The sequence below is a fragment of the Mixophyes fleayi genome, chromosome 9, assembly GCF_038048845.1.
Source record: "Mixophyes fleayi isolate aMixFle1 chromosome 9, aMixFle1.hap1, whole genome shotgun sequence".
In the NCBI taxonomy this organism is placed as follows: domain Eukaryota; kingdom Metazoa; phylum Chordata; class Amphibia; order Anura; family Limnodynastidae; genus Mixophyes; species Mixophyes fleayi.
The window spans coordinates 21945539-21959316 of NC_134410.1; the positions used below are offsets into that span (position 1 = coordinate 21945539).

Below are 13778 nucleotides of genomic sequence, written 5' to 3' on the forward strand. Positions count from 1 at the left end.
TATCAGTGTGTTTGTCTTGCCCACTCAGTTAACCACCATTAAGCATATTATTCGCTGGTTAGCATATCATAGTAACTACATATGACACAACAGTAATCACATGATCCCCACCACTGCTTGAACCTGCTCAATGTGTGGTTTCCCTTTTGGCAAAGCCTGTGGAAGTCACATGATCAGGAGTGGACAGTAGCACATTGGAAATGATCTGAAACTTAACCAGCAGTTGTTTCCTTGTTACAATTTTGTAAGTTACAGGGGCAACTTTGTTTTTTTAATTATTATTACTTTAAATACAGAACAGGGTCCACAGACGTGTTGTATCCTACTTGCTTTATTTAACATGGCTCAGCTGCGTTTTTTTACGAGATGGTTCACGAGACAATAGACAAAACCAAGAAAAAAAAAAATGCATTAGAAATTGCAGATAAACACTCACATCTACAGCTTTATGCAAGATAAAGGAATAACAGTTATGTAGCTTACTAGCGACGCTCTGAGTCACTGACGGAGATTGGCAGACAAATGTCAGGTTCTCCATTCTCCTTCTGGAGCCCTTCGTCTCAGACACATGTACGGCTGTCACCCACACACTAAGCACAAACGACATTAGCTTTGCTTTATGAAGACAGTGTAAATTCCCCACAGTGTCTTGTCCCTGGACCCTTGGGCTCCGCAGTGTGCCGAATCTACCACAATTTTATAGATTATATGTTTGTGTTATCTAACATCTCTGGATAAATAACTTTTTATTTTAATTCTTTTGAATATACTCCATGAAGGCATATAGTAATAAAATGTATTGTCACTGTTTTACTGACAACCGTGGCAAGCTCTGGCAGCTGATCTTCCAAAACTAAAAATACATAGAACCCCAACATTTGGTCAAGCTGCAATTATGGATATCCCTATAAAGAAAATATAGTATGCTAAGTGGGGGGGTGAGGTGATTACGCTTAAAGACCCTACCCGACCCAATTTTATTCTCCCCTCCATGCGCCCAAAATCCATGCAATGGTTAAACGACTGAGCCTGTTGTCCCAAAAAGCGAGAACTGCACAAAGATGCTGTCTGAGTTGGAGAAAGGAAACCACCGTAGACGTTGGGTGAGGTTTCCATGGCTAGCTAAAAACGTGCAGGAAAATCATGACGCCCACTGCAGTATTGTATACTTAATCTGTGATATCACAAGACCTCCAACCATATCTCTAAACACCAGGCCTGGCCAACCTGTGGCTCTCCAGGTGTTGTAGAACTACAAGTCTCAACATGCCTTGCCAGCTACCGGCTGGCTATCTACTGGCGAAGCATGCTGGGGTAGTAGTTTCACAACACCTGGAGAGCCACAGGTTGGCCAGGCCTGTCCTACACTTTTAAAAGTCCACCCAATGACTCCACACAGTGGTGCTGCCATTTTGTGTACAGAACCGGTAGCTGAATGCAGCCTTCAGGCCACATTCTCAAGTATTTAGAAACAACACACAAAATGGCTGCCACGTCTGTGTGTAGTCGTCAGATGCACTTCAAACACAAATAACAGAGGTTCTTGTGGTAAGTTAGAATTTTATGTCAATATTGAAAATGGGCTTTAGTGTTCCCCCACCCCACCCTCAAAATTCCTGAAGTGGACTTTGGCCAGTGGGGAAGGGGATGCAGGATAGGCCCATTAGCGCAAGTCCTCCTCTTCTCCTTTGATGGTCTTCTTGATGCGTAGCAGCATGGTGGTCAGCCATTGGTCCAGACGAGAGATAGAGTCGTACTCTTTTACCTATTGGGCGAGAGGTCTGGTTACACGATGTGCTTCCGAAATAAATGGTACTTTCAATGTGTTGGAAGTTATAGGCAGAGGTTTACCCAGTAAGTTATAGTTGTATGGGCTTCAAAAGATAAAATAATTTGTGCCCCCTTTAACATATCTTTAAAGTCAAAATACCACAACTTACTGCGTCTGTATAATTATCCACATTCTGTTCTTCATGAGCTTCAACAAGTTTCTGTCAGGAGAGAAGAGATCATGAGGGAAGTATAAAATAAGTATAATATATAGAGAATAAGATATGATAACAAATATATATTTATTATATATACATATGGAAAGCTATCAGAGTTCCCGCTATATAAAATCCAATTCACCATCTGTCAATGAACATCTATGTGATCAGAATGGTTAATACTTTGGATGGGTTTGTAAACCTGATCATTAACATTTCTTAAACTTTCCAGTCTGTCCGGTGTGGATTGATGTCTGTCGAATCTAAATCAGATTGTTCACCTGTAAGTATCAGTTTATCAGTTATGAGCTCATCAGCTAAAGAGAATTAAATACACTGCATGGTTTGCGTGTACAATTAGTTCTGCTTTATTAGTTACAAGTCCATATCTATATAGCAAAAATCACGTATTACAGAAAACTACGCCCCAAAAGGTTTTAACTGCTTTATTCTCTCATTTTCACACAGGAATACTCCCCAGGGGGGAGTTGGCTTATCTCCTGTGCTGCCATATTCAAGGCCATGAGCACAGTCTCCTGCAAACAATGAATAACTCCTACAAACTAGCTGTATCTAATCTGTCTTTAAGCTATAAGAGAATAAAATGGCTATAAAGGCAACAAGATGGCGTCAGCTTAGCAAAATCACATTTCTCATGCCCCATAGAAGTCAAATACATCACCTTTATAAGTTTACACTCCCTGGATTCGGAGAAAGCCGGGAACATCTCCTCGTACTTCTGAATCGCCAGCTGTCACACAAACACACACAGGTCAGTACTTTAATCAGTCCACTCTTTATACACATATGTTTGCGCGTGTACTCTACCTTGGCATTGTACATATCGATGCAGAAATGGCAGAGGGCAGCTTTGAAGAAATATTCTTTGGCACTATACTTGAGCAGGGGGCTGTCCATGGCGTTGGTACCAACCTAACAGATACAGGATGACAAACTAAGCAAACAGACATGTACAAAAGGCGTTGCTATATGGTCCCTCTGCCCTACAGGATTGGCATCCAGCCCCCCCTGGAAAACCCCAGCGGGTTCCACCCAGAGAAGACCTTAAAATTAGCTAAAGACTCAAGGCTCTACCTGCTCGTAGATTTCCACTGCCTTCGCGTATTGCTCCAGCTGAGCGGTATAAGTGGCCACTTTCAGCAGACATTTGTTGGCAGAACTACAGGAGAAGCAGAGAAGATTATGGCCATGTATGATTGCAATTAGTTATTTACAAAGGACAAGATAGAAGCCTCTAGAATGTTGCTGTATCTTAATACTGAATAACTAGGAGTCTTGGCAGCTAAATGCACCATACTGGTCTGTAGTAAGAAGTTAGTTTGGGGTTTGAGAAGCTCCCTAAGACATCAGATAAGATAAAATGTTCACTCCACCCAAACCACAGCAAAAATCTGTTTTGACAAGAAAACATATTTCAGGATTTCGTTACTATTTTGGTCATATAAAGCAACTTGTGTTTTATCTTTAAATATGTATGAGAACGAAACAGTACTAAAGAGAAGGCTATATTCATATACTGAAACACGATAAAGAGATACCACAATGTTACAGACAGAAGGGTCACCCTGCAGGCTCTCGATCATATAGCTATATAACAGAAAGGACATCGCGGGTACCTGTTGGACTCCTCCCCCTTGTAATAATCCGCTGCCTGCTCGTAGTGGGCTATTGCCTGTGGGAGAAACACAGAACAGGAAGAGTAAGGACAAACATAATGTAATAAGCGGCCAATAAAGATCCCTCCCACAGAGAACCTCCGACAGCTCCATCGTCTATACACCTACCCAATACAGCCCCCCCTCACACACACACACACATCAGCTAGCAGTACGAGTGAGTTTATAGTCATCCATCAGAGGGAGAATGACATGTAGCTGCAGCGAATAACACAGACAGGATTAAAAAGCTGTGTGCCGTTTTTGTGATATGTCAGACAGAACATGTGATACTAAGCCAACATCAGATGTCAATCACAGTCACTGGTTTCTAGTGGATTGACAGACAAATAATATCTGTCTCTGTATAAGGGGGGCACTATACTGTGACCATCAGAAGAAAGACAGAACATAGAAGAGGACTGAAACATGGCAGAGAGGTGGTAATACGGCAGGGAAGCAGGTAGAAGTAGATTCAGACATTAAAAAGGAAAGAAGAGCATTTTGTTTGTATGTTGTGTTGGTTTATATGTTCTGGAAAATTTAAATACAAAAGAAGAGATTTTGCATTGACAACGGTGGAGAATCAATTCAGCTTCATGTGTTCCGGAACAATGCAACGTTCAGGCTGAAATCTCCGCTCATTGTCCTCTCTCACCATAGAGGTGCTCAGAAAAATGAGCGGAGATCTCTTACCGCAACAGGCGGCAATGTGTGTAGCTGTTCATCGCGGCACATCACTCCGAATTTAAACTCCCCCAATGAGCATGAAAATGTGAATGCTGCGTCTGCACAAGTTTAAAACTAAAATGACTTTTTAGAAGCCCGGCGACACACCTTCTCGATGTCCACCAGCTCGGACTCGTAGATCTCTGCTATAGATATGTGATGTTTGGCTGCGATGGTGAATCGTCCCTGTATGACAAAAGAACAGCGTCATTAATACTGGAAACAGTTTGGTAACTTAATAAAACATCAATTTCCAAAAAGCAATGACATGTAACAGAGTTCACCAAATACCCAAATTAGGTACAACATTAGTGAGCGGTCTCAAGTTGTGACATAAAAGTCTATACTGAAATAATGAAAAGCAGATGCACATGATCTGAAATAGGCAGTGGCGGATGCGGAGCAGGGGCGACCGGGCAATCACCCCCCCCCCCCCCCCCAACAATACCTTTGCAAGTTGAGAGAGAGTTCTGGCTGTCTTGTAAATCAAAAGGAAGTGGTGGGGACCACCAATCACAGTGAAGGAGGGATGTGGCTATGCTAAATTGCCCTCCACCCCCTACAATAAAGTCTAGGTCCGCCCCTGGACATAGGATAAGTTTAGCACGATAATGCTTAATAAAGGACTGCTTTGGTGCAAATACAAGAAAGTTAAGAGTAGATTTATCTGCATGCTTGTCGTGGCGCTTTAAACAGTAAATAGCACCGTTCACACGTCAATGGTTTTAAAATCCCCAAAATATCACAACAGTCACATTTGCAGCTCCCAGCCAGGAGAAGGGTAGAAGTCACGTGTCCAGCATTTTTATGAATGACTCCTTATAGCATGGAGTTACAACACAGGGATGAAGTCACAAGGTATAATGGATTACTCACCATGTCAGTGTAGATTTCAATTGCTCGGAGAAGACAGTTGATGGCCTCTGCAAAACAAAGGTACGTACAATGTGACATCAACCATCAGCTACCTCCTGATACGTTCTCCCACCCACTCAGTTGTCTTTCCATCTAACAGGCAAAATGCCATTAACCTAGAAAAGGTGTCATAGTCAATCACAGAAATGAGAGGAGATGCCTATTTATACTAAGAAATTATAACGCAACAAGCATGTAACCTACTATAGACAACAACAGTGTCATCCATCATATATAATTTATTTTTATAGGTATATTTAATTGTTACGTTAAATTATATAATTGTGGCAATCATTGAATTTTTACAGCCTTTGTAAACCATAATCTTTTCTTACATTCATACTTCGACATGCAGCCACTAGAGGGCGCATCTGTCTCTAATGAGAAACTGAATTTTGCATGTTCAGCTGCAGCAAGAATATTCTGAGTACAGGATGTGCGCCCTCTAGTGGTAAGGGGCTACTATGAATCTTATTAACTTTACAATGGTCTCAAGTAACTAAGTGGGTGAAATTGGGTTCCCTACGTTTAATTGGATATTTGTTTTAATAATTATTAATAATAATGTATCCAAATTAATTTATTAAGCGTTAAGGGGTAAATAACACATTAGACAACAGTTTATTTTTGTATCACACAAGTTAAAATAAATTATGTATTATGCCTACAATATAAAGATACACTGTAAACACTGACTATTTGTTAAACCTATTTGTGCTTCTAAGAGACTGGGTACACACTACAGGGTTTTCAGACGATTATGGGGCCAATCACACGATAAACGACCGTTCGGCCCGATATCGCATTAGTGTGTATGCTCCAACGATGAACGATTATATCATCATCATCATCATTTATTTATATAGCACCACTACTTCCGCAGCGCTGTACAGAGAACTCATTCAAATCAGTCCCTGCCCCATTGGAGCTTACAATCTAAATTCTCTAACATTCATATACACAGACTAGGGTCAATTTGTTAGCAGCCAATTAACCTACCAGTATGTTTTTGGAGTGTGGGAGAAAACCCACTCAAACACGGAGAGAGCATACAAACACTTCACAGATAAGGCCATGGTCGGGAATTGAACTCATGACCCCAGTGCTGTAAGGCAGAAGTGCTAACCACTGAGCCACCTTGCTGCCTTATAGTTTCAAAGTACATGGTATAGTTTCATTTGATTTTATAAATGGACTAAAAATCTCAATAAACGATGGAACGATGTCGGGCAAATCACGCAGTGTGTATGCACTCAGGACCAACAGTTTAAGCCATTGTTGGCTAACCTGTGACACTCCAGGTGTTGTGAAACTACAAGTCCCATCTGTGTACCATGTATTGTATCCTGCAGGCATCTAACTCTATAGAGCTTGTCATTAATAGGATTCTTGCTTTGTGTGTTCAGCAAAGTGTGTAATGTTTTCGGCTGTTTGACTAATCCCAATCAATGTCCGCAGACACCAGGACTTCCCTTACCTTGTGGGTCAGACTTTTTAAAGGCGTTTCCAGCATCCACAAAGTTAGTGGCGGCGTCATGTTTGCTCTGGACCTGCAGGTGCAGTTGGGCCGCCTGGCAGAAAGCATTGCCAGCAGCTAGGAGACAAGGAGAGGGGTAATGACATATCATACAGTCTAGAAGCAGAGGGGTAATGACATATCATACAGTCTAGAAGCAGAGGGGTAATGACATATCATACAGTCTAGAAGCAGAGGGGTAATGACATATCTCATACAGTCTAGAAGGAGAGGGGTAATGACATATCTCATACAGTCTAGAAGGAGAGGGGTAATGACATATCTCATACAGTCTAGAAGGAGAGGGGTAATGACATATCTCATACAGTCTAGAAGGAGAGGGGTAATGACATATCATACAGTCTGAGAAGCAGAGGGGTAATGACATATCATACAGTCTGAGAAGCAGAGGGGTAATGACATATCATACAGTCTAGAAGCAGAGGGGTAATGACATATCATACAGTCTAGAAGCAGAGGGGTAATGACATATCATACAGTCTAGAAGGAGAGGGGTAATGACATATCTCCTACAGTCTAGAAGGAGAGGGGTAATGACATATCTCATACAGTCTAGAAGCAGAGGGGTAATGACATATCTCATACAGTCTAGAAGCAGAGGGGTAATGACATATCATACAGTCTAGAAGCAGGGGGTAATGACATATCATACAGTCTAGAAGGAGAGGGGTAATGACATATCATACAGTCTAGAAGCAGAGGGGTAATGACATATCATACAGTCTAGAAGCAGAGGGGTAATGACATATCATACAGTCTGAGAAGCAGAGGGGTAATGACATATCATACAGTCTGAGAAGCAGAGGGGTAATGACATATCATACAGTCTGAGAAGCAGAGGGGTAATGACATATCATACAGTCTGAGAAGCAGAGGGGTAATGACATATCATACAGTCTGAGAAGCAGAGGGGTAATGACATATCATACAGTCTGAGAAGCAGAGGGGTAATGACATATCACACAGTCTGAGAAGCAGAGGGGTAATGACATATCATACAGTCTGAGAAGCAGAGGGGTAATGACAAATCATACAGTCTAGAAGCAGAGGGGTAATGACATATCATACAGTCTAGAAGCAGAGGGGTAATGACATATTATACAGTCTGAGAAGCAGAGGGGTAATGACATATCACACAGTCTGAGAAGCAGAGGGGTAATGACATATCACACAGTCTGAGAAGCAGAGGGGTAATGACATATCATACAGTCTAGAAGCAGAGGGGTAATGACATATCATACAGTCTAGAAGCAGAGGGGTAATGACATATCATACAGTCTAGAAGCAGAGGGGTAATGACATATTATACAGTCTGAGAAGCAGAGGGGTAATGACATATCATACAGTCTGAGAAGCAGAGGGGTAATGACATATCACACAGTCTGAGAAGCAGAGGGGTAATGACATATCACACAGTCTGAGAAGCAGAGGGGTAATGACATATCATACAGTCTAGAAGCAGAGGGGTAATGACATATCATACAGTCTAGAAGCAGAGGGGTAATGACATATCATACAGTCTAGAAGCAGAGGGGTAATGACATATCATACAGTCTAGAAGGAGAGGGGTAATGACATATCATACAGTCTAGAAGGAGAGGGGTAATGACATATCATACAGTCTAGAAGGAGAGGGGTAATGACATATCATACAGTCTAGAAGGAGAGGGGTAATGACATATCATACAGTCTAGAAGGAGAGGGGTAATGACATCATACAGTCTGAGAACGTTGTACAGAAATGGCCTCTATCTTTATACTGACCACAATCATTATTACAGATTTCTACAGCACCAGCTCAGGGACTTTGCAAATTAAATCACATTTCCAGCCCCCCAGGACATAATGGTACCACCTACCGCTCCAATTTTTCACTATTTTGAACATGTTGGCTGCCCGGGCGTAGAGCTCACAAGCTTCTTCTACCTTGGAGGAGCCCCTGAAAAAGAACCAGATTGGGTAAGAAACACAGCTCCCCCACCATGGTTCCAATAGGTAGGGGGGGTCTTGCAGATACAGAGACGGTATAAACAACACAACCCCATAATAATCTCATGGACCAGAATAAGAGTGCGTGGGGTGTGGGGGAGGGGGGTGGGTGTGGGGGGTGTTCTTGTGAGGAACACAGTCCCTATTACCATAACTCCTCATGGGCGGGTCTCGACCAAGGACACAGGTGATATAGAGACATTAGTACATTAGCATATTTAAACACAAGAGGATTTGTAGAACAAGAGGAGGGGACTGAAAGGTAACACAAGGAAGCGCTTATTTAAAAATGAACAAAAAAAAAAGTGGCAGAGCCGTGGAACAGCCTCCCAGCGGATGTGGTAGAGATTCATAGCTACAGGGACTGAATCCATGATACAAGCAAAGCTACTGCAAGGACTTCTTAAAACAAAACAAAAAACCTACAACCTCCCACGCTACACAAAATAAATAAATGAATCCTATTTCTTAAGCTGTCAAATTCTATGTTTCCAGCATGCGGCTGCCACTGCTAGAATGACGGATGTTCTAATGGAAGTTTACACGACACTGCATGATGCCGTCATTTAGGGAGATCTATCAAACTCGCATCTGTACACACAATTAGGGAAGGTATAAAAAGAACATTCTCACTAAAGACATTATTATTAATAATAATAATAATAATAATAATAATGTGCTACATAGAGTAATATCAGTGGTCGCAGAATACCATACCACCACTTCTCCCACTACCAGAGGCGCCAGCTCTGCGGATCTTCATGTCAGCACCTTTGCACTGACCCTATTCTTAATCTAATCATCCCCCATGCCAGATGCCCCAACCCCCCCCCCAATCATGTACACCCCAGCGGGTAGCCAGCTCCACTATTAAACATATAGAACACTCTATTTCCAGGTGCGGTGTGTGTGAGGACACCGAAGGTGCTGCCGTGAGAGGCTTTGGCTAAAACAAAGCAAAACTGTGCCCCTCTTCCACTGGTTCCCTTGTGAATTCTCCCTCCAGCAAAGGGCAGAGAGACCCCGAAGATTGGCTCTAAACTGAGAACATCTGGTAGCCGGTTGCCATAGACAAGAGCGCAGGGAGCAGCAACAAGCAGTAAGTGGTACTATGGAGCTCACAAGCGGTAGGAGGAGACAACACTTGGGGACGGAGGTAACAGGCAGAAAGCAAGATATAAGGGCACATAGGACTAATGAGCAGGGAACGAGGGAAGCCACAAGGATGCAAGAAGGACAGACATAACGGTAGCAGACCGACGGCTAGGTGGGAAATAAGGAAAAACAGAATATGTATATAATGGAGATCACTATGCTCATCTAAGACAATGGGGGCTTTTTCTCAGCAAAGTACCCTCCCCTAAAACATTGGAAAAAGGGTCATTATTGCGGGAGAATTGGTTAGGGACAAGGTAGGCCAAGTTTTCTGCTTATATTCCATGTGTGTAATGATTGTTATTACAGCTTAAGGCAGTGGATTCCAAACTTTTTCTGTTCAAGGCACCCTTAGGGTCTCCAAAAATCTTTCAAGGCCCCCCTAAGCCAAAATAGTTACCAAGTAGTCCCCCGCCTTGCTTATTACTGGCCCTGGCCGATGCACCCCTGTGAGATCTCCAAGGGAGCCCAGGGAGTCTAGGTGAACAGTTTGGGAACCACTGGCTTAAGGGTTTGAGGCCAAGGGAGGGACTCGGGGCTTAATGTTAAGTGATGGCTGGGGGAGGGGGGGGGGTTATAAAGTTAATTTCACACTATCAAATTCCATGCCACCACTTCAACCTCCGGTAATAATAATAATTAATGACGTCGTATCACGGTATAAAAGCACATGAATAACTGCACAAGTTCTTGAATGACAGTCCTATAGCCAGACTGTCAAGGAGGGGGAGACAGAGTGGGGGTTCTGACAAATACACTCCCCGTAGCATTATATAATCTGAGGGGCCAGGTTGGGGGATACATAAAGGTACACAGTTCTCCATTACATTCTATTCCCGCCACAGGCTGCACACAGACAGATGTCAGTAGTCTCTTACTGAAGCTCAGGATGACAAAACAGGTTTAACGTTTACTCTACAGTGATCCATCACTAATAGGATCACTGCCACCAGACAACTTGTTTCCAGGGCTCGTCATAGACAAACTAACCGCGATTAACTACGGTCATTAAATACAATCATCAACTCTAATTAGCACACACAACTGAGTGTATAGATTTTTTTTATGTACAAAATGCCCTAATGACAAAAAAAAATAACAAGATATATAAAAAAAAAAGTAAATGAGATATTTTGTCATGAAGAGCTGACAATCTAAATGGCACAGCCATAGACGTGCAGTGCGGAGATTAATGTCTATTACCTGTTTCTTCTCATTACATCACGTCAGTTGTCAAACAGATTTGCATAAGAGTTTTTTGTTGCATTTTGTAGAATAAAAACAAAATGTCAGTTTTTACATGGTGAACTCACATAATCTTAGTGTAAAAAAGTACATAAGTATAAGGTAACTTTTACCAAAAATAGAAAAAACAGTTAAAACTAACAAGATGTTTCAGCCTTTTAATCATCATCATCATTTATTTATATAGCACCGTCAAATTCCGTAGCACTTTACGATCACTATAACACTCTAAATGACAGAGCAATTCTCAATATACACTATGGGCCAGAGTCATTAAGGAGAGCAAAGAATAAAAAAGGAGTAACTTTGCACATGGGCAAAACCATATTGCATTGGAGGAGGAGGTAAATTTAAAATGTGGGGACAGATTTATAGTTGGGGTAGAGTATGTCCTAGATCAACTTTAAATTTCAGTGTACAAATAAGCTCACAAGTATTTGTGTGCTAGATGACAAAAGAGCCAGTATTTAACTTATGTGCAAAATAATAAACTAATTTGTACCCCTTGCATTGTAACATGGTTTGTTCCAGAAAACATTTACTCCTTTTTTTGCCTTACTTTCCTTAGTGACTCAGGCCCTATATGTCCCCTATACCTGCATCCTTAATATACACAGACACCATCCACGGGGGATAACAGTTCCATAAATTTCTACTGGTCCATCTAAACATAAATCTCTGCGCCATAGTTTATCCTTGGTAAAATAGAGCTGTCACACTCTGTCCTCTATTCTGTCTCTCTACGTTTTATCCCACTCTAATGCACCTCACTTACGTGGTCCCACACAAAGACCCATACTTCTGTCACTATCGTATTTGGTAGGATTTTAAAATAATTTCCAAAAAGCGTATATGCATCTAACTATGCCCTCTGCAGTACAGTCTACATAGACTAGTGCACAATTCTCTTCAAGACATAATTACTTAACTTGGTTATCATTTTTTTTTTTTGCATTTTAAATAATCTTCTTCCAAAGATATTAACTTATAAATACCAGAGAATGGAGTAATAAATAGTGACAACTATATACAGAATAAAATGAAATATAATCTGCAATTAATCAATATAGACATATCCAGGGACACTCCCTGTAATTTGGGAAATATCAAATATGAATGCCCAATCTCCTATACTAACAATGTCCAGATCCTTACCTTACTACATTATCCTATTCTGCACGATGTATGACTTACCTCTATGAATTTAAGGCCTCATACCCACTGCACACTACTGTGCCAATATAATGCATGAAAATAGGTCTGAAAATGGAAACTATTGCGTCTAATGACTCAATTCCTGGCGTTACTATTTTTTGGAGTGTGGTGTGTGTTACCAAACACTGCTCCACTCACTTGTGTTAGCTGCAAGCGAGCGTATTAGGGAAGCACAAACACGTTTCACATGCGTTTTTCCTATAATTTCTAGTTGTGTGTTTTAATAGTAAGGCTGTATACCCACTGGCATTTAAGAGTCACAATCAATAGTCAGATTCACATGAACGCCATCATAATACACCACAAATTCCTGTCTTGAGTCATATTCTCACGTCATTATACCCCCTCCCATCCTGTGACACCCTGCATGCTGTCAGAACCTCAATTCTTCAGCTACCTTTTGGCTCCCCCCCAATATTTCAACAGTCACCCCGTTACTCTCTATTAGCCTTATCACCCACCCTGTAACTGCTGCCCAATCCCGCAACAGTCACCCCGTTACTATCAGCCTTGTCACCCACCTTGTACCTGCCTTCCAACACATTCACCCAGTTACTCTCCATTAGTCTTGCTACCCACCCTGTACCTGACCCCCCAACAGTCACCCCGTTATTCCCTATCAGCCTTGTTAACCACCCTGTACACCCCCCCAAATCCCCCAATAGTCAGCCCGTTACTCTATCAGCCTCGTCGCCCAACCTGTACCTGCCCCCCCAATAGTCACCCCACTATTCTCTCTCAGCCTTGTCACCCACCCTGTACCCTGCCCCCCTACACAATCACCCTGTTATTATTTATCACCCTTGTCATCACCCTGTACTTGCTCACCAACAGTCACCCAGTTATTTTCTATCAGCCTTGTCACCCACCTTGTACCTGCCCCGTACCCCAGTCACCCCGTTATTCTTTATCAGCCTTGTCACCCACACACCCAAGTACCTGCCTCACCCCCCAATCCCTCAACACACAGTCACCCCGTTATTCTCTATCAGCCCTGTCACCCGCCATGCACCTGCCCCGCACCCCAGTCACCCCCTGCTCACCCGAAGAGCCCGGAGAAGAAGGACTGGGAGGATTTGACTTTCTTGTCGGCCTCAGCCAGGAGCTGCATCGCCTCCTTCTCCTTCCCGGAGTTATCCATGGCGGGTGACAGGCCGGGCACCGGGGATCAGTGATGGGGGTGGTAGGTGGGGGTATAACCAGCGCAGTCCCGGAGATGAGGTTGGGGGTGGTCTCTGTCTCCTCCTGACAGCTCAGTGATGGGGGGGGAAGGCTCAGGATCAACCGCTGACACAGCTACACTGCTACTTCCGCCCACACCATGCACGT

At 42.5% G+C, this 13778-nt stretch overlaps 1 protein-coding gene across 2 annotated transcripts; it reads right to left on the reverse strand.

The window, feature by feature from the left end:
* Nucleotides 1-1627: 1627 nt before the first annotated feature.
* On the reverse strand, nt 1628-13767 carry NAPA (NSF attachment protein alpha). Of its 2 annotated transcripts, none has more exons than XM_075186879.1 (11): nt 13493-13767; nt 8705-8784; nt 6786-6902; nt 5270-5316; nt 4502-4579; nt 3626-3681; nt 3084-3168; nt 2817-2921; nt 2671-2739; nt 1941-1991; nt 1628-1765 (listed from the first exon to the last, which is right to left on the reverse strand). In XM_075186879.1, the coding sequence occupies exons 1-11, from the start codon at nt 13588-13590 to the stop codon at nt 1664-1666; spliced, it is 888 nt and encodes a 295-aa protein (XP_075042980.1). In that variant the 5' UTR covers nt 13591-13767; the 3' UTR covers nt 1628-1663. The 2 variants fall into 2 exon arrangements, with proteins under 2 accessions (XP_075042980.1, XP_075042981.1); XM_075186880.1 differs by lacking the exon at nt 13493-13767 and adding an exon at nt 11193-11278.
* Between the last annotated feature and the right edge of the window lie 11 nt (nt 13768-13778).